General features: G+C 42.8%; 1 protein-coding gene across 4 annotated transcripts in view; it reads right to left on the bottom strand.

The window, feature by feature from the left end:
• The window catches only part of LOC107983628 (zinc finger protein RFP), a 28,728-nt gene extending 10,555 nt beyond the window's left edge, over window positions 1–18,173 (bottom strand). The window contains exons 1-4 of one of the 4 annotated variants that reach the window (XM_062973684.1): window positions 17,516–18,081; window positions 9,096–9,191; window positions 1,704–1,994; window positions 1,027–1,049 (exon numbers count right to left, since the gene is read on the bottom strand). In XM_062973684.1, the coding sequence (XP_062829754.1) occupies window positions 1,027–1,049; window positions 1,704–1,994; window positions 9,096–9,191; window positions 17,516–17,935 (830 nt within the window). In that variant the 5' untranslated portion in view covers window positions 17,936–18,081. Of the gene's footprint in view, window positions 1–1,026; window positions 1,050–1,703; window positions 1,995–3,441; window positions 5,642–9,095; window positions 9,192–13,110; window positions 17,395–17,515 lie in introns of those variants that run through there. The other 3 variants (XM_062973685.1, XM_016997918.2, XM_062973686.1) reach the window with 3 other exon arrangements.
• Between the last annotated feature and the right edge of the window lie 1,315 nt (window positions 18,174–19,488).

The following is a 19,488-nucleotide window of genomic DNA, read 5'->3' as shown; positions in this document are numbered from 1 at the left end:
ACTGGAATTTTACTACTGTTATGAATCGTAATGTAAATATCTGATATGCAGGATGTATTTTCATTCACTGGACCAAACTTCGCACAAATACTCAATATGCCCAAATTTAAACACTGATGGAGTTTGGGAAAAATAGAGCTTGACATTTGGGAGTTGTAGTTGCTGGGATTTATACTTCACCTACAATCAAAGAGCCCCTTGAACCCCACCAGTGATAAAATGGGGCCAAACTTCCAACACAGAACTCCCATGACCAATAGAAAATACAGGAGGGATTTGGGAGGAATTGACAACTGATTTAGGGGAGATGTAGTTTACCTACATCTGGAGAGCACTGTGAACCCAAACAATGATGGATCTGGATCAAATTTGGCATAAATACCTGATATGTCGAAATTTGAATACTGATGGGGTTGGAGGGAGATTGATTTTGTCATTTGGGAGTTGTAGTTCACCAACACTCAGAGAGCACCCTGTAGCAAACTGGTAATGGAACTAATAAACTTGCCACAAAAAGGAAAAGAAGGACAGGCAGAGGGATCTTCAGCCTTCTCTGCCAAAGGGGTTCTAAAACCACCTGAAATATGTGTTTTCTGGTGGTATTTGAGGACCCCTCCGATAACCCCCTCGCGACCCTCCCAGGGGTCCCGACCCCCAGGTTGAGAAACACTGGTCTAGGTCTTCTAGTACAACTTCTTCTGGAAACTAACCATAGAATCACACTGGAGGACTCATTGCCATACAACCCAGTTTCTGAATCCAGATTATCTGGTTTTAACTGGATTGTACAGCAGTGTAGACTCATATAATCCAGCTCAATGCAGATAACCTGGATTCATCAACTGGATTATATAACAGTGTAGATTCAACTTTAGGGATTCATGGAGAGGTTTTCTCTTTCTAAGTCTGTAGTTTCTCCAGCTCTTACAACCCATCACTTCTATAAAGAAAATGTCCCAAATGGCACTTAATCTACAAGATTTTTGCAGAACATTAAATAAGGAGGCTTAATGAACAGATACGTACAGATCTCTGATGCCGTGAATGTCCTAGAAGGAAAGAAAGGTGGCCCATTAGTTGTGTGTGTGGGGGGGGTGGGGGTGGGGTAATTTCCAAAAAAGGAAAAAGCACCACCAGTAGAGCAACTAATGCCTCTTCTACACTGCCATATACAATCCAGATTATCTACTTTGAACTGGATTAGACAGTGTAGACTAATAGAATTCAGCTCAAAGCAGATAATCTAGATTTTATATGGCAGTAAAGATGAGGTCTGAGTCTCATTTGGCAGAGACAAAGCAGGATATACATATACCTAACTGTTTTTTTCATATCAGGAGCAACTTGAGAAACTGCAAGTTGCTACTGGTGTGAGAGAATTAGCTGTCTGCAAGGATGTTGCCCAGAGGACTCTCAGATGTTTGATGGTTTACTATCCTGTGGGAGGTTTTACTCATGTCCCTGCGTGGGGAGCTATTGCTGACAGATGGGAGCTCACCCCGCTCCCCGGATTCGATCGGATTACCTTTAAGTTGGCAGTTCAGCCGGTACAAGGGTTTAGCCCATTCCACCACTAGGGGCTCCAATACTACTACTACTAATAATAATTCATATGTATTGTGATCTTTCCAAGTTAAACATGACCGCATTCACTCGCTTTTCTCCCCAAGCCAAAAACAAGGAAAATCCAACAATTTTCTCACCTTTCTCATGAACTGACGACACATTATCTGCCCTTTAAATATCATGCTTTCAACTTGGGCTCTTTCCTTCAGCAAATCAATTGCTGGCTGGTTGCTTGTCTTCTCTATGTCACTGATCAAAGAGTTGAGCTGGTCTATTTCCATGCTGTATCTGCTGCTAGTTTCATCCACCTTCTTTGTGAGGTCGGCTTGAAACACATCCAGATGGGGCAGCAACAACTGCACTTGATGCTTCAAAAACTGGCAGAACTCCTCAACGTCAGCCAGCAGTTTGTCTTTCACAATTCCTATCTTTTGATAAGAGACAGAAGACAGGAAAAAGAATACTTTCTAGCTCATCCCTGCGTCTCTACTGAGAAAGGGTGCATCTCTGCTGTAGGAACGAATGCCGTTTGAAAATACTTTACCATGACTCAATGCTATGAAATTTTGGGAGTTGTGGTGCTGGGGCTTGACCAAACTGCAACTCCCAGCAATCCATAGCACTGAGCCATGGCAGTGAAAGTGGTGTCAAACTGCATTAATTCTAAAATGTAGAGCCAGCTAAAGTCTATGAATTTCAAACTGGACAGAACTCTGAATTTTAGGGGCAACTTGGTATTTTCAAACTGAGAAATCAGTAACTTTATTGCCTCCCTCCTCCTTAGCAAGTCCAGGGACAACTAGGTAGAAACTCAATGCCATCAGGCCACCTGATAAATACTCTTTATAAAATTTGCAGTCTGCTACAGTACTTAGAAATTGTAGCAGTGAAGAAAATGAGAGTGTTTCTGCACTGCGTAAAAAGGTATCCAAAATTCATCCATAATGATACTTGTATTGGACCATCCAAAAGGTACAAAATATGTCATGCCGTATGTTTGCAATGTAATGCCAAACATTAGTTCAGAAACACAACCGTTTAGTGGATTCATACTGTTTTATTTAGGAAATAAAAGAATTACAATACACAGTCATTTTTAGAACGGAAACCTCTTTCAGTTACACGGTATATTTAAACTTCAGAGCAGTTCAGATGTTTTCATGGGTTTTCCTCCCACTGCCAATCACTCAAAACCTTCTGTCTTCCTCCTTCTCACAGAAATGGATCCAGATCAGTGGATCTGTTGGGAATCTATTGAGAAGTTAAGACTCAAAATAACCCTCTCTTGGGGTGATTTCACCAAAAAATATAGCAGAGTGCCAGAAGCACACTTCACAATCAGCGGAAACCTATGTGTGGTGACCTCTGTTGCTTAGGATGGCATAGGATTGCAGAATATAAGTTCAAAATTATTTATTGAAGTAAAAGAAATACATTCAGGATAGGAAAATTCTTGGAGCTAACTAACTTTTAAAATATCATATTCTAAGGAAGGTAAAAGGTAAAATATCAAAGAATGTAGACATGCAGCTACATCTTGCCTGGAGAATGGCAAGATGCGTCCTCACAGGAGGAAACAAAAGACTGAAGAGAAGATAGAATGGAGGTTGACCATGTGATCGATGTGGGATTTGTGTATAGATAGTGTTTAAATGAAATTTGTGTCTTGCCAGTATTGCATACTGATTGCATCATCCAGATTGTACTATAGTCTGGAAAGAGTTAATTACTAAGAAGCTGTGATGACCTTGATGTGTGGCTGGAACTGGGGAGTGTCCAGACACAAGTGTGTGTGCATTGCTGATTACATCAGTTCTGTTCTGTTCTGAGTCGAGTGCTGTCTGCTGAGAAGACAAGTCCTGTGTCCATTGTCTTCAAGTCTGTTTGTCTTTATTACTGCTTTCAGTAAAACTTGTATATAGTTTTACCATCGTCTCTGATGTCTCTTCATGCTGCGTTCCTCTGACTCCATCCAACTGCTGCTGCGCTGCGTAAATTACTCTGATAATCGAAGCCTAGGACCAATCAAAATGGCAATAGAGAGGAAGTCACCTCATACCTCAAAGAGATCACATTGCTACATCAACAAATTGGGGAAGAGAGGAGTAGAGACAGAAAGCCCCTTTTAGGAAGGCATGAATAGGAATAGAGAAAGGAATCCCTCGTTCTAATTCTGTTTTCTTAGTCTTGCTACTCATTGGAGACTGGAGACTTGTGGAGTCCAGGATGACACCCAACAGGATCATTACCCCCAAGCCGCACATGAAAAACAATCCCACTTCCCAGCATCACCAGCATCCAACATTACAAAGCATATATCAAAAATAACACCTGACATCATCAACTAGTTGTGTAGCACATCTCATCATCCAGCATTACAAAGCATATCCAGACGTTCCTCCCACACCGAAAGTATTTCTATCCATCTTATAACCTCAGGCTATTCACATACCGTAGGGGTATCATAACCTAGAATTTACCCAGTGCATAGAAGCTGGCACATGTTCGGCATCTATGCGCTCTTGCTCCTCTGTTGGAAAGGGTTTCCATTGTACAAAATACTGTAGTTTGCCTAGTGTCTAGAAATTATGATGCCTCAACATCAGGCTTTATTATGGATTTTGTTCAGCCTGAGTCCAAGATTGCATTTGTTGTCAAGTCTCTTCCATTTCCCTGTTTGCTCAACCACACTTTCAGCCAGAAGGGTGAATTGGTGCTACTCACCACTGTTTTGAAGCACCATTGTTGGCGCTCACCAGTCCAGGCAAGTCTCATTTCCCGAGAGCTGTTCGCTGTCTGATGCGTCATCCTTGGGACCGGCATGGCGGGCCTTAGGTTGTCTCTGCTGCTTCGAGGCCAGAGCTGTTGCCTTTGTCTTCCTTCCCTTGCACAGGCTCCCCTTTTGCTGGCTTTCTTCTGGTTTGCACCCTGCAGGTTTTCTCTCGCTTTCTGGGCAGGCTACGGCCAAATGCCCCTCACCTCCACAATGTAGACAAAGGTCCAGCTTCCACCTTTGTTCCTTTGCTCTTGGGTCAAGCCTGTCTCTGCTCCTGGGCGGGTTGTCATCCTTCTTCCCCCTGCTTCTGGGGAGCCAGGGTTGTTTTTGCCGAAATATTTTGATCTCTTCCTTCACCATCTCTCCCTTGCTGGCCAGGTCCACCCATCCCATCAAGGTGTCTGGCATGTCTCGTGCCAGTACCCATTCCAAGAGGTCTGGTCTCAAACCCTCCTTAAACACGTGGATCCTGAAGGCTTCGTTCCATTCAGGGAGCAGTGATGCCAGTCTCCTGAACTCGAGGGCATACTCTTGAACGGAGCAGGAGCCTTGCTTCAGGTTCATCAATTTTGCCCTGGCTCTGACTTTGCGGAGGCGATCCTCGAAGCGTGACTTCAGGGCCAGCATGAAGGCATCCAAATTGTTCAGCTCCGGGGCATTTGTGTCATACAGAGCCATGAACCATTCAGCTGCTGCCCCCTCCAAATGGTCAACCACATATTGGACCTTATCCATTTCATTTGCAAAAGTGTCTGCCCACTTGGTCATGAAGGTTGCAACTCTGAACAAAAAAATTGGCAATTTCTCGGGGTCCCCGTCAAAGGTAGCTCTGAGCTCCATCTCTTCTCTGTACTGTGGTTGGGCCTTGCCCCCCTCTCCCTCAGGCCTTTCCTGCTGGGAGGAAGGGGCTGCTGCCGAAAGGCCAGGGGTGGTTACCTGAGGAGAAGGAGATGTCGCTGGAAGCCCTGGGGTAGCTTTATGCTTCCCAGGATTGCTGTCATCTCTCAGCAGCAAAGAATGTAATAGCTCTTTCAATTGTGCCAGTTCTTGCCTAAACTCCTGCACTTCTCGGCAGCCTGTAGAGTGGAGAGGGTCATACTCCCAGCCTATTGCCGGCCTGGCTCCGTGAAACTTCTCCATCTGAGCTGGTGTGACCTGCCAGCAGCTGGTCATTGTTGAGGAGGCTGCTTCGTCCTTGGGAGTGTGAGATCCTGCCATCTCTCGTCCTCCGGAGCTTGCTTCTTCCCCAGAGATGTTCACAAGTTGGTTCTCAGCGGTGTTTTCCTCTCTCTCTTCTCCCTGCATGTTTGTTGTAGGTAGAAGTTTAGAGAAAGCGCTGATGATTCCAAACAACTTGTAAGGGTTCTTTGCTCCATCTGTGTTGCTACAGATTTAGTCTGCGGCAGCTAAAAAAGTAGATGGGATTTTGGCCTGCATAACAGGGATGTAGTGTCTAGATCCAGGGAAATCATGCTACCCCTCTATTCGGCCTTGGGTTTTTTTTTCGTGTCAGGAGCGACCGGAGTTGCTTCTGGAGTGAGAGAATTGGCCGTCTGCAAGGACGTTGCCCAGGGGACGCCCGGATGTTTTGATGTTTGAACCATAATCCAACATCTCTCATGTCCCCGCATGGAGCTGGAGCTGATAGAGGGAGCTCATCCGCACTCTCCCCGGGTGGGATTCGAACCTGGCAGCTTTCAGGTCAGCAACCCAACCTTCAAGTTACGAGGCTTTTATCCCCTTGGCCACCGGGGGCTCCATTCGGCCTTGGTCAGACCACACCTGGAATCATGCTGTATCCAATTCTGGGCACTGCATTGAAGGGAGATGTTGACAAGCTAGAATGTGTCCTGAGGAGAGTGACTAAAATGATCAAAGGTCTAGAGAACAAGCCCTCTGAGGAGCAGCTTAAAGAGCTGGGCATGTTTAGTCCGCAGAAGAGAAGGCCAAGAAGAGACATGATGACCGTGTATAAATATGTGAGGGGAAGTCATAGGGAGGAGGGAGCAAGCTTGTTTTCTGCTGCCCTGGAGACTAGGACGTGGAGCAATGGCTTTAAACTACAGGAAAGGAGATTCTACCTGAACATTAAGAAAAACTTCCTAACTGTGAAAGCTGTTCAACAGTGGAACTCTCTGCCCCAGGGGTGTGATGGAGGCTCGTTCTTTGGAGGCATTTAAACAGAGGCTGGATGACTATCTGTCGGGGAAGGGGGGACTTAAATGCGATTTTCCTGCTTCTTGGTAGGGGGTTGGACTAGATGGCCCATGAGGTCTCTTCCAGCTCTATGATTCTCTCAAGAGAACAATCCAAGACACACAGGGGCTGAAGGTACTACGCATCTTATACAAGAGTCTTGTGCTATAGCCCATATATATATTGGCCTTTGCCTAACAATGTCATAAATCGCTATCTGTACCCCCCCCCCCCCCTTTTTGGCCATGTGCTTTGTGTCAGTATGTGTCAGTGCCGGGGGAGCTCATAGTTGCATGGCATGAGTGATTATTTCACATCCCCAGTAGTGGGAAGAGGGTGTTATTTTTTCTCAATGTATATTTGAAACTTTGTAGACCTGTGAAAAGGCTACCACATAGCTCAATATAGAAAGTCTCTGGGTTTTTACATTTCATTTTGTTTATTTCTATATTGCCTTGTAATAACATTATTTTGAAATTGTTTTACAGGAGGGTTCTTAACTTGTGGGTCCCCAGATGTTTGGTCTTCAACTTCCAGAAAACCTAACAGCTGATAAACTGACTATGAAGGGACACAAGGGGTCTGAGCCTCTTCAGCTGGGATTTCCAGGAGTTGTAGGCCAAAAACACCTGGGGACCCATAGGTTGAGAACCACTGTTCTACAGATATTACCCACCGAACCCCAAATGCCACCACGGCTAGATCTAAACAACCATATAATACAATTTGGGAATGCATCATATGGTCAGTATAAACCCAATTAATACAGTTTGAATTGCATTGAATTGTATTATATGGGTTTACACTGATCATATACTGCTGTTCCAAATGGCATTATGTGGTAGTGTAGGTCCAGCCATTGTTACAAACACATTAAAAATAATTCAAGAATCAGCAAAGAAACCTTCACGGCAAATACCCAATGTTCCACTTTCAAAATGTATCATGAACATTTTAATTTATTCTCTGGAAAAAAGCAACATGCAAATAAAGTAAACAAACAAATAATAAATAAAATTCAGAACTATTCCACTGCTTACAGCAGGGGTCCCCAAACTAAGGCCCGGGGGCCGGATGCGGCCCTCCAAGGTCATTTACCTGGCCCCCGCCCTCAGTTTTATAATATAATATTTTATATCAGTTTTAATAATATAATATATTCAATGTGTTGTCGAAGGCTTTCATGGCCAGAATCACAGGGTTGTTGTATGTCTTTCGGGCTGTGTGGCCATGTTCCAGAAGCATTCTCTCCTGACGTTTCGCCCACATCTATGGCAGGCATCCTCACAACCTCTGAGGATGCCTGCCATAGATGTGGGCGAAACGTCAGGAGAGAATGCTTCTGGAACATGGCCACACAGCCCGAAAGACATACAACAACCCAATATAATATATTGTATATACATATAATATTGATAATAATATTATGTTATACAATATAATACTAATAGTAATACCTTATAATAATATTAAGTATATGTTATATATTACATATTATATAATAGTATAGTGGTATAGTTCAATATAGTAATATATAATGCTAATATTGTGTTATGCTAATAATATAATATATTGTATGTACATACAGCTGCTCTGAGTCCCCTTCGGCGTGAGAAGGGTGGGATATAAATGTAGTAAATAAATGCAGTAAATAAATAATTAATTTTAGACTTAGGCTCGGCCAAAGTCTGATATGACTTGAAGGCACACAACAACAACAATCCTAATTAACTTGACTATCTCATTGGCCAGTAGCAGGCCCACACTTTCCATTGAAATCCTGATAGGTTGATGTTGGTTAAAATTGTTTTCATTTTTAAATATTGTATTGTTTTGTTGTTGTTGTTGTTGTTGTTGCACTACAAATAAGACATGTGCAGTATGCATAGGAATTTGTTTTGTTTTTTTCAAATGATAATTCGGCCCCTCAACAGTCTGAAGGATTGTGGACCGGCCCTCTGCTTCAAAAGTTTGGGGACCCCTGGCTTACAGCAAGGAATTACATAGGAATAGGTTAGCAGACAAGTAATTCTCTAATATGAATTAAACTTTTCCAGACTATCTCTGCGCTAATGTGGGGAGGAGGATTGAGATCTATTTTATTGCTACTGCTTTACATAAGGTAAAGATAAAGGTTTTCCCCTGACATTAAGTCTAGCTGTGTCTGACTCTGGGGGTTGCTGCTCATCTCCATTTCTAAGCCGAAGAGCCGGCGTTGCCCGTAGACACCTCCAAGTTCATATGGCCAGCATGACTGCATGGAGCGCCTTTACCTTCCTGCCAGAGTGGTACCTATTGATCTACTCACATTTGCATGTTTTCGAACTGCTAGGTTGGCAGAAGCTGGGGCTAACAACAGGAGCTCACCCCACTCCCCGGATTTGAACCGCCCCAAACTGCTTTACATACCTTCCAATATTTAGCAGGTGAAAACCAAAACACTTGTGGCCAAGCAACATTTTAGTCCTCCCAAGAGAATCCAAGAACTGTCTCCCATTTTAATTCAGACAACCCTGGCTTTCCAGCACAGGCCAGATTTCCACCTATGTGGACCTACCTCCATGTCCTTCATTGACTTTTTAGCCTCTTCCTTGAATTTCTCAGCATCTCCTCTGGTTTTCTTCAAAGACGTCAAATGGTACACAATTTTATTCTAAAACGATGTGGAGAAAGAGGAATTGAGAAGAAACAGGATTATTATTTTTTAAAAGCATGTTTCCACATTTGTTTAAAGAGCAATAACCCAAAGAAAAAGCAGTGGAGTTGGAATCAAACTGGAGGGGCGCTTGTGCATTTTTTCTCTCTTGTTGATTTGGGATTATTTGGCGGGACTACAACTGCATCTGCAGGAGATGTGGTCATTCAACTCAAAAGGCCTCTCATAGAATCAAAGAGTTGGAAGACACATCAAGGGCCATCCAGTCCAACTCCATTCTGCTACCGTGCTCAAAAGGTAGCTGCTAGACAATTGCTGACTCCTGACCTGTTGGAAAAAATAACTGCTGGTCCGCCACATATCAGCTAAGCAGAGGAGCACCCAAGATCTCCAACGATGGGTGCATCTACACTGTAGGGTTAATCTAGTTTAACACCACTTTGTAATTTGGTGGCATCCCAGCATTCTTTGGCTGGAAAAAGGCTCAACTTTCCTGCCGTGGCTCAATGCATTGGCATTGTGGGAGCTGTAGTTTTGCATGGAATGCACCCTTTTAGGCCAAAGAGTGCTGGTCAATTAGGGCCCCTTTCACACTGCCATATAAAATCCAGATTATCTTCTATGAACTAGATTATATGGAAGTTTGGACTTATATAATCCAGTTCAAAGCAGAAAATGTGGATTATTATCTGCTCTGATAATCTGGATTATATGGCAGTGGAGAAGGGGGCTATAAAACCCATGATGTAGATCAGTTGTGGTGGAACTCTTTCTATTTCACACCCCTCTCTCCAGTATTACTCTGCAGGTAAAAGCTATTGTATTTTAAATCTCCTCACCTTTAGTGTCTAATTGGAAGAGATACTGAGGGTTTGGGGGACCCTGTCCCAACAACAGCTCTCAATAAGACAATGCCATAATTTAGGTAGGACAAGGACTACAGCAGAGAATTATAGGATTACTAACTTTGCCCGGCCACACGTTGCTGTGGCTTATGGGAATCATTTGTTGGCCAGGTGGAATAGCAGTGAATAGCCTTGCAGCCTCAAGGTCTGGCCGTTTTCTGGAGTAGCTGGAGTAGCACCCTCAATCAAAGAGCCGCTTTGAAGCCTGGCTACTTCGTTTGTAAAGTAATCCTTGTTTGGCCAGCTTGAATTGCACTGAATAGGCTTGCAGCTTCAATGCCTAGCCACTTTCTACATAGGGCATCCTTGCTAGGCCAGGTTGAATGGGACGGAGTAGCCTTGTAGGTTCAAAGCCTGGGGGTTTTTCACCTAGGGGAAACCTTGGCTGGCCAGGTTGAATAGCACTGAATAGCCTTGCTGCTTGCAAGCCTGGCCGCTTTCTACCTTGCAGAATCCTTGGTTGGCCAGTTTGAATAGCAATGAATAGTCTCCATGTGGCAGGTATGAATGCTGCAATTTGCCACCTTGATTAGCATTTAATGGCCTTGCAGCTTCAAAGCCTGTCTGCTTCCTGCCTGGGGGAATCCTTTGTTGGGAGGTGTTAGCTGGCCTGGTTGTTTCCTTTCTAGAATTCCCAATTTCCCTGCTTTCAAAGTGTTCCTCTTTATTTACTGTCCTGGTTTGAGAGATTATATTGTTCTGTATTATTATACCACAGTAATTATTACATATTATATTTATAATCTTATATTATCTGCTTAGAACTGGATTATATGAGGCCCCTTCTACACAGCTGTATAAAATTCACACTGAACTGGATTATATGGCAGTATGGACTCAACATAACCAGTTCAAAGCAGATACTGTGGATTATCTGCCTTGGCATTCTGGGTTATATAGCTGTGTGGAAGGGCCTTGAGTCTACACTGCCATATAATCCAGTTCAAATCAGATAATCTGTATTTTATAGGCAGTGTGGATGAGGCCTAAGTACACTCTTCCCCTGCCCTGGGTGCCATTTTGGCTGAGGGAGTTGCTAGTGGTGGTGGGCCTAAAGGCAGAGCGGGGGGGGGGGGGGGGGCTAAAGGCAGCGGAACCTACCTTTCTAACTGGCAGTTAGGGGCAGAAAGGCACTTCCTCTTCCTCTGTAATTGGGACTATATTTCTAGGTTTTTTTTATTGAAAGGCATACCTTGGATGACTATGACTGTTGTGGCCAAATTTGGTGTGATTAGGTTCAATGGTTTTGCTGTTTACTCCATAATAAAGTGCCATATTACATTTATATATATACAGTAGAATCTCACTTATCCAACATAAATGGGCTGGCAGAATGTTGGATAAGCAAATATGTTGGATAATAAGGAGGGATTAAGGAAAAGCTGAGTAAACATCAAATTAGGTTATGGTTTTACAAATTAAGCACCCAAACATCATGTTATACAACAAATTTGACAGAAAAAGTAGTTCAATACGCAGTAATGTTATGTTGTAATTACTGTATTAATGAATTTAGCACCAAAATATCATGATATATTGTATAAGTGAGACTCCACTGTATATCTATAGAATCCTAGAGTTGGAAGATGGCCATCCAGTCCAGGAACACACAATCAAAGCACCCCTGACAGATGGCCATCCAGCCACAGCAATGCAACTTATCCCCAATAACAATAGTATATGTATCTATATCTCAATCCGTTACCACAGCAATAGCATTTGTGCTGAACTGCACAATCTTTTAGAGCTATTACTCTGTGCGTCTTAATATATGTATTTCATAGAAATACATCTTAACATGTGTATTTTATAACCTGTTTATGATTATGTGTTTTTAGCTATGTTATGACCTGCCTCGGTGTAAGGTTTCTCAGCTCCAGCTGTGTTGCTGTGGGTTAGTCTTCTTCGGAAGAATACACCAAGACACACAATGAGTGAAGATACTATACAGCTTTATTGTTCGGAATACAAGAGTCTACTCTACTGCCCATCTATATAGGCCCTAGCTACAGTGTTATAAATCATTCTTAGAGTCCTGGCGCCTGTAGGTTGCTCATTCCCACATTCCAGAGTCCCTTTCCTCCCACCTCAGGGCAATTGAGTTTTATGGCTGGTTCATATGTCTTGTTCTCCCTTTTGGCCCATGGCCACGTGTTCTGTGTCAGCACTCTGTGTCCGGAGATGGCTTGAGATGGGGATCGAGCCACAAGTAGAGGTGGGTAAGAAAGAAGATGCTCCTGCTGCTCCTGATAGAATGATTTTTTATTATTTGTCTTTAGGACCAATTATACTATTGCGATTTTCAAAGTTTCTTTCAATTATAAACTATAATAACAAAACCAACAACAAGTACAGCAACAGCAACCAAAACACATCAAGTGTTCTTGGGTGGTTTGTTTTTAGCCTAGGAAGAAGCAGGTTCCCTGTCAGAGGAATACTTTAGTTCAGAATTAATGGTGTAAAAGGTGATATAAACTTTATATGTACTCAATTCACTAGCAGAGGTATGAACAAAGATAATCCATTCATCTATATATATAAAAGGGTAAGAAATTTCAGCCTAGGACAAAACAACAACTACACATCCCAGAAACATTACACTTGGCAGCGCAACACCTCATCCATGCCTCTACGTTCAAAGAACCAAAAGCTCCAGCTACTCCAGAAAACGGCCAGGCTTTGAGACTGCAAGGCTAGTCACTGCTATTCCACCTGGCCAATAAAGGATTCCCATAAGCCACAGCAATGCGTGGCTGGGCAAAGCTAGTATATAATAAAATATTAACAAATGAATCCTTAATATTTTGCATATAATACCGATTGAGCATCGCTTATCCAGAATTCTCCAAAATCCAAAATATTCTCCCCTTGGGGTGGCTGAGACAGTGACACTGCTGCTTTCTGATGGTCCAGTGTACAAAACGTTTGCTTCATGCACAAAACTATTCTAAATATTACATATTTGCATATATACAACTAGAGATATCTCAAAAAAATTGAAAAGCCAATACCTTTCTGGTCTCAAGTATTTTCGATAAGGGGATATTCAACTCACAAAAGGAATCTCTGTCATATAATCATATAGTTCAAAGCAGAGAATCTGGATTTAATATGGCAATGTCGAAGGGGCCTCTCTCTACAAATTCTAAAGGAATTGGCTTTATCCAGGATATTTTTTGCTTTCACACATCAATGCTAACAGACCACAGTCCAAATCTAAAAGAGCACGAGATCATCACATGCAACCTTTGAAGTTTTACAGCTCAGGTCACAGGTCACAATTTGTCCCTTTTGAGATCCTATTACATTCTGGCTGGTTCTACACTGCCATATCATGTGGTTTGAACTGCAAGTGTAGAACCAGCCTCTATTCCCTTCCACAAATCTCTAAATATGCTCGATAACCTAAGGCTTCAATATCAGTCTTATTGATACTTCTGAAGAAGTAGACTAATATTCTGGCCCTAGACTAAAATAAACATTGCTAAGTCTTAAAGGCAGACTGCCTAAATATCCTAAAACAGGCCTGCACACCTGTTTGGGCCTCCAACTCCCAGAAGTCCAAGCCCACTTGTCCAATGGAAAGGGATTCTTGGAGCTGAAGTCCAAAACACCTGGAGGGTGACAGGGCATGCAGGCCTGCTTTCACTGATCCAGAATGCATCTGATCTTGGAAGTTAAGCAGAAGCAGCCCTGGTTGGTACTTAGATAGATGACAAACAACACAGGAGTGATCACCCTTCCCTTTGCTTTACAGAACTACAAATATATAAATACACACACACACACGTTTTTTATTTTGCAGGATGAGGACAGTGCCATCTGAGTGGCGAGAGAGAGAGAGAGAGAGAGAGAGAGAGAGAGAGAGAGAGAGAGAGAGAGAATAAGAATGAATGTGTGTGTGTGTGTATAACTTGCCTGGAGTTACATTTTAAATTGTAACTCCAAGCAAATCTATCTATCTGTCTATCTATATATATAAAAGGGTAATGAAATTTCGGCCTAGGACAAAACAACAAAACTACACATCCTAGAAACACTAAACTTGGCAGCACAACCCCTCATCCATGCCTCTACGTTCATACAACAAAAAGCTCCAGCTACTACAGAAAACGGCCAGGCTTTGAGACTGCAAGGCTATTCACTGCTATTCCACCTGGCCAACAAAGGATTCCCATAAGCCACAGCAATGCGTGGCCGGGCAAAGCTAGTCTATCTATAATATATGTTTGTTTGCCTGGAGTTCCACCTTAAAATGTAACTCTTTATATATATTTGTCTGGGGTTACACTTCAAAAATGTCCCTGTTCCAACTAAGGGCCCTTCCACACAGCCATATAAAGGAGATTATCAAAGCGGATAATCCATATGATCTGCTTTGAACTGGATTAAACGAGTCTACACTGCCATATAATCCAGCTCAAAGCAGATAATCTGGATTTTATATAGAAGTAAAAGGGGCCTTAGAATCGCATAGGCCTTTTTAGGCCCCCATCTACACTGCCATATAAAATCCAGATTATCTGCTTTGAACTGGATTATTACAGGCAGTCCCTGAGTGACAAACATCCAATTTAGAAATGACTCATTGTTAAGAATGGGGTTGGGACAACAGGAAGAGAGGCCCCTTCTACATTGCTATATTAACTCCAGATTATCTGCTTTGGATTATATGACAGTGTAGGATCATATAACCCAGCTAAAAGCAGATAATGTGAATGATCTGCTCTAATAATCTGGATTACATGGCAGTGTAGAAGGGGTTTGAGAGAAATCTGCCCATAGGAAGGGAAATCCACTCATGAAAAAGCCCTTCATAGTTGGCCATGTGACATGTCCACTCTGAAGTTCTAGCTTTGAACTTTGAACCCATCTGATGGAAGAGACTAAATCTGGACTTTAATTTTTATGATTTTAGCAGGATTGTATTGCTCCATGCAGTCATGCTGGCCACATGACCTTGGAGGTGTCTACGGACAACACCGGCTCTTCGGCTTAGAAATGGAGGAGAGCACCAACCCCCAGAGTCAGACATGACTGGACTTAACGTCAGGGGAAACCTTTACCTTTTTACCTATGTTTTCTTTTATGATGTCTATCTTGTTGCACGGTCTTCTATTGGCAATTGAATGTTTTGCTTCCCTGAGTCCTCTTGGGGAGATAAGGTGGTATATAAATAAAGTTTTATCATAATAATCATCATCATCATTGGGGAAAAGTGTCGGAGGCCCCTTCCAAACAGCTGTATAAAATCCACAGTGAACTGAATTGTGGACTCAGATAACCCAGTTCAAAGCAGATATTGTGAATTATCTTGAAAAGGCTCAGTTGTAATGCTCCTTTCTCTCAGAAAGCAACTTATTGCAACCTCCCGAAGTTGGGTTCCCAATGAGCTGTCCGGGAGGCAGAGGAGATTACACAGCCTTTATTTGCAAATAGAGGATATGTGGGTGGCCGCCTGGAAGGACACAGTTTGGTTGGCTTTTATAGAATTTCCAAAGATATTTCACGCTTTCTAAATTCTTCTGTTCCCATACCTTCTTTTTTTTTCATCCTACACATGGTACTATTTGGTCAGATGCTTACCAAAACAGCAAACAGCAACAGTGTCGGCAGGTTTTTGAGTAATTACATTGGACTACCGCCGATTTCTGGGCCTGAATATATTGCACAAGATTTCCCTAGCCTAAAATGATACATTTTAATATATTGGGTTTATGGTTCCCGTCCCCTTGATCTGGTCATGTAAGTGTTATTTATTGTTATAATTGTATTATTTTACTTTGTTTAATAATGTGTTATTATGTTATTATGTAATGTTTGTGTTGTTTTTATGACTGTAAACCGCCCTGAGTCCCATCTGGGAGATAGGGTGGTATATAAATAAAGTTTTATTATTATTATTTATAAATGTTCATCCATCAAAACCAAACTACAGTAGAGTCGCGCTTATGCAACATAAACGGGCCGGCAGAATGTTAGATAAGCAAAAATGTTGGATAATATGGAGGGATTAAGGAAAAGCCTATTAAACATCAAATTGTGATTTTACAAAGTACAAAAACATCATGTTTTACAACAAATTGACAGAAAAAGCAGTTCAATACATGGTAAGGTAATGCAGTAATTACTGTATTTACAAATTTAGCACCAAAATATCTGAATGTATTGAAAACATTGACTAAAAAACAAAAGGCAGACCATGTTGGATAATACAGAACATTGGATAAGCAAAGGTTGGATAAACGATACTGTACTGTACATCAAGGGGCCTCTGGTGGCACAGTGTGTTAAAGCGCTGAGCTGGTGAACTTGAGGACCAAAAGGTCCCAGGTTCAAATCCCGGGAGTGGAATGAGCGCCCGCTGTTAGCCCCAGCTCCTGCCAACCTAGCAGTTCGAAAACATGCGAATGTGAGTAGATGAATAGGTACCGCTCCGGCGGGAAGGTAACGACGCTCCATGCAGTCATGCCGGCCACATGACCTGGAGATGTCTTTGGACAACGCCGGCTCTTCGGCTTAGAAATGGAGATGAGCACCAACCCCCAGAGTCGGTCACGACTGGACTTAACATCAGGGGAAACCTTTACCTTTTACTGTACATCAAACTGCCATCTCTGACTCCTACATCTAAGGCCGCTGTCTCCAAAATATATTGCCTGCTGGTGTGAGTTTCCTGAGCCAGGGACTTTTACAACTCTAAGGAATGTAATGGAATGTTAATTGCCTTTTTCTGTGGGCATTTCCCATGGCTTCATACTAAAACAAAGGCAGATTTCCTTCTAACACGAATGGAAGGCTATTTATTTATTTAATGAAACTACAGTAGAGTCTCACTTATCCAACATAAACGGGCCGGCAGAACGTTGGATAAGCGAATATGTTGGATAATAAGGAGGGATTAAGGAAAAGCCTATTAAACATCAAATTAGGTTATGATTTTACAAATTAAGCACCAAAACATCATGTTATACAACAAATTTGACAGAAAAAGTAGTTCAATGAGCAGTAATGCTATGTAGTAATTACTGTATTTACGAATTTAGCACCAAACTATCACGATGTATTGAAAACACTGACTACAAAAATGCGTTGGATAATCCAGAACGTTGGGTAAGTGAGACTCTACTGTATTATTAATACCATTGCTATGAATAAGATGAAATCAAATTAAACCAGGCCGCTTATGTTCCCTTCAATCTGCCTTGATATTCCGGGCTATATGACTGTGTGGAAGGGTCCTGAAGCTTCCTCACCAGTTCTGGTTTCCACAAAACAAGCAGACAAGGAAATAAGAAGGTATGGGCCAACTTGGGCCCTCCAGGGGTTTTGGACTTCAACTCCCACAATTCCTAACGGGAGTTGAAGTCCAAAACCCCTGGAGGGCCCAAGTTGGCCCATGCCTGCTCTTCTTACTTGGAGCGCCTGGTGGGCTTCCTCGAGGGGGATGACACAGTGCCCGCGGTGGGCTTTCCTCTTGTCGCAGACCACGCAGATGGGCCTTCCTTCGTTCTGGCAGAAGAGCTTCAGGGGCTCCTGGTGAAGGGCGCAGAGGGGCCCCTCCTTGGGCCTGAGCGAGGCCATCCTCCGGGCCACCTCGGCCACGTTCCTCAGCTGCCGGTTCTCCTCCAGCCTGGCCTTGGGGAAGGCGGTCCGGCATTGCGGGCAGGAGACGTTCCGCAAGGCGCCCGCCCAATACCGGCCCAGGCAGAGCCGGCAGAAGTTGTGCCCGCAGCCCACGATCATCACCGGGTCGGCCAAGACCTCCAGGCAGATGGAGCAAGTCAGCTCCTCTTGCAGAGCCTCTTTCACCGACTTGGGCTCCGCAGCAGCCATGTCTCCCTCCTGGCAGCCCTGAGACAAAAGCAATCCCTTTCTTTTCTGCTCTTTTCCAAGCCAAGGTGGGCGGGAGTTCAGGGGTTTGGGGGCTGGCTTGGGGTTCAATCTGACCCATCGCTGCCCTCTAAGTCGGATCTGCAACTTCGCCACCTTTGAACCTTTACAATAGGCAATAGCAAACTTTGGCCCTTGGTGTTTTGGACTTCTAAATTCAAGCCCCACTCATAGAATCAAAAGAGTTGGAAGAAACCTCGTGGGCCAACCAGTCCAACACCTTAGCAAGAAGCAGGAAATCGCATTCAAAGCACCCCCGACTAATGGCAATCCAGTCTCTGCTTAAAAGCCTCCAAACAAGGAGCCTTCGACTGTGTGGATCAGGGGTCCTCAAATTTTTAAAGCAAAGGGCCGGTCTACAATCCTTCAGACTATGGAGGGGCCGAATTATCATTTGAAAAAAAAAAACCGAACAAATTCGTATGCATACTACACATGTCTTATTTGTAGTGCAACAACAACAACAACGAAAGAACAATACAATATTTAAAAATGAAAACAATTGTAACCAACATCAACCTATCAGGATTTCAATGGAAAGTGTGGGCCTGCTACTGGCCAATGAGATAGTCAAGTTAATTAGGATTGTTGTTGTTGTGTGCCTTCAAGTCATTTCAGACTTTGGCAGAGCCTAAGTCTAAAATTAATTATTTATTTACTGCATTTATATCCCACCCTTCTCACCCAGAAGGGGACTCAGAGCAGCTGTATGTACATACAATACATTATATTATTAGCATAGCACAATATTAGCATTATATATTAATATATTGAACTATACCACTATACTATTATATAATATGTAATATATAACATATAATTAATATTATTATATGGTATTGTTATTAGTATTATATTGTATAACATAATATTATTATCAATATTATATGTATATACAATATATTATATTATTAAAACTGATATAAAAATATTATATTATAAAACTGAGGGCGGGGCCAGGTAAATGACCTTGGAGGGCCGCATCCGGCCCCCGGGCCTTAGTTTGGGGACCCCTGGTGTGGATCATCTATCTTCTATATCTTCTATATATATAAAAGGGTAATGAAATTTCGGCCTAGGACAAAACAACAAAACTACACATCCCAGAAACACTAAATTTGGCAGCACAACCCCTCATCCATGCCTCTACGTTCATACAACAAAAAGAAAAGAAAAATAAAGTCCTAATTAGAGGGAGAGGAATAATTGTTTTTATCCAGTTGCTGCCAGTTAGAAGGCCACATCATGAGGAGACAGGAAAGCTTGGAAAAGATCACGATGCTGGGGAAAATGGAAGGAAAAAGGAAGAGAGGCCGACCAAGGGCAAGATGGATGCATGGTATCCTTGAAGTGACTGGCTTGACCTTGAAGAAACTGGGGGTGGTGACGGCCGACAGGGAGCTCTGGTGTGGACTGGTCCATGAGGTCACGAAGAGTTGGAGACAACTAAACGACTGAGCAGCAGCAAAGGAGCCTCCACCATACTCCTGGGGCAG

Source organism: Anolis carolinensis, chromosome 2 (assembly GCF_035594765.1).
Source record: "Anolis carolinensis isolate JA03-04 chromosome 2, rAnoCar3.1.pri, whole genome shotgun sequence".
Classification (NCBI taxonomy): Eukaryota; Metazoa; Chordata; class Lepidosauria; order Squamata; family Dactyloidae; genus Anolis; species Anolis carolinensis.
This window is presented reverse-complemented; position numbering and strand designations above follow the sequence as displayed.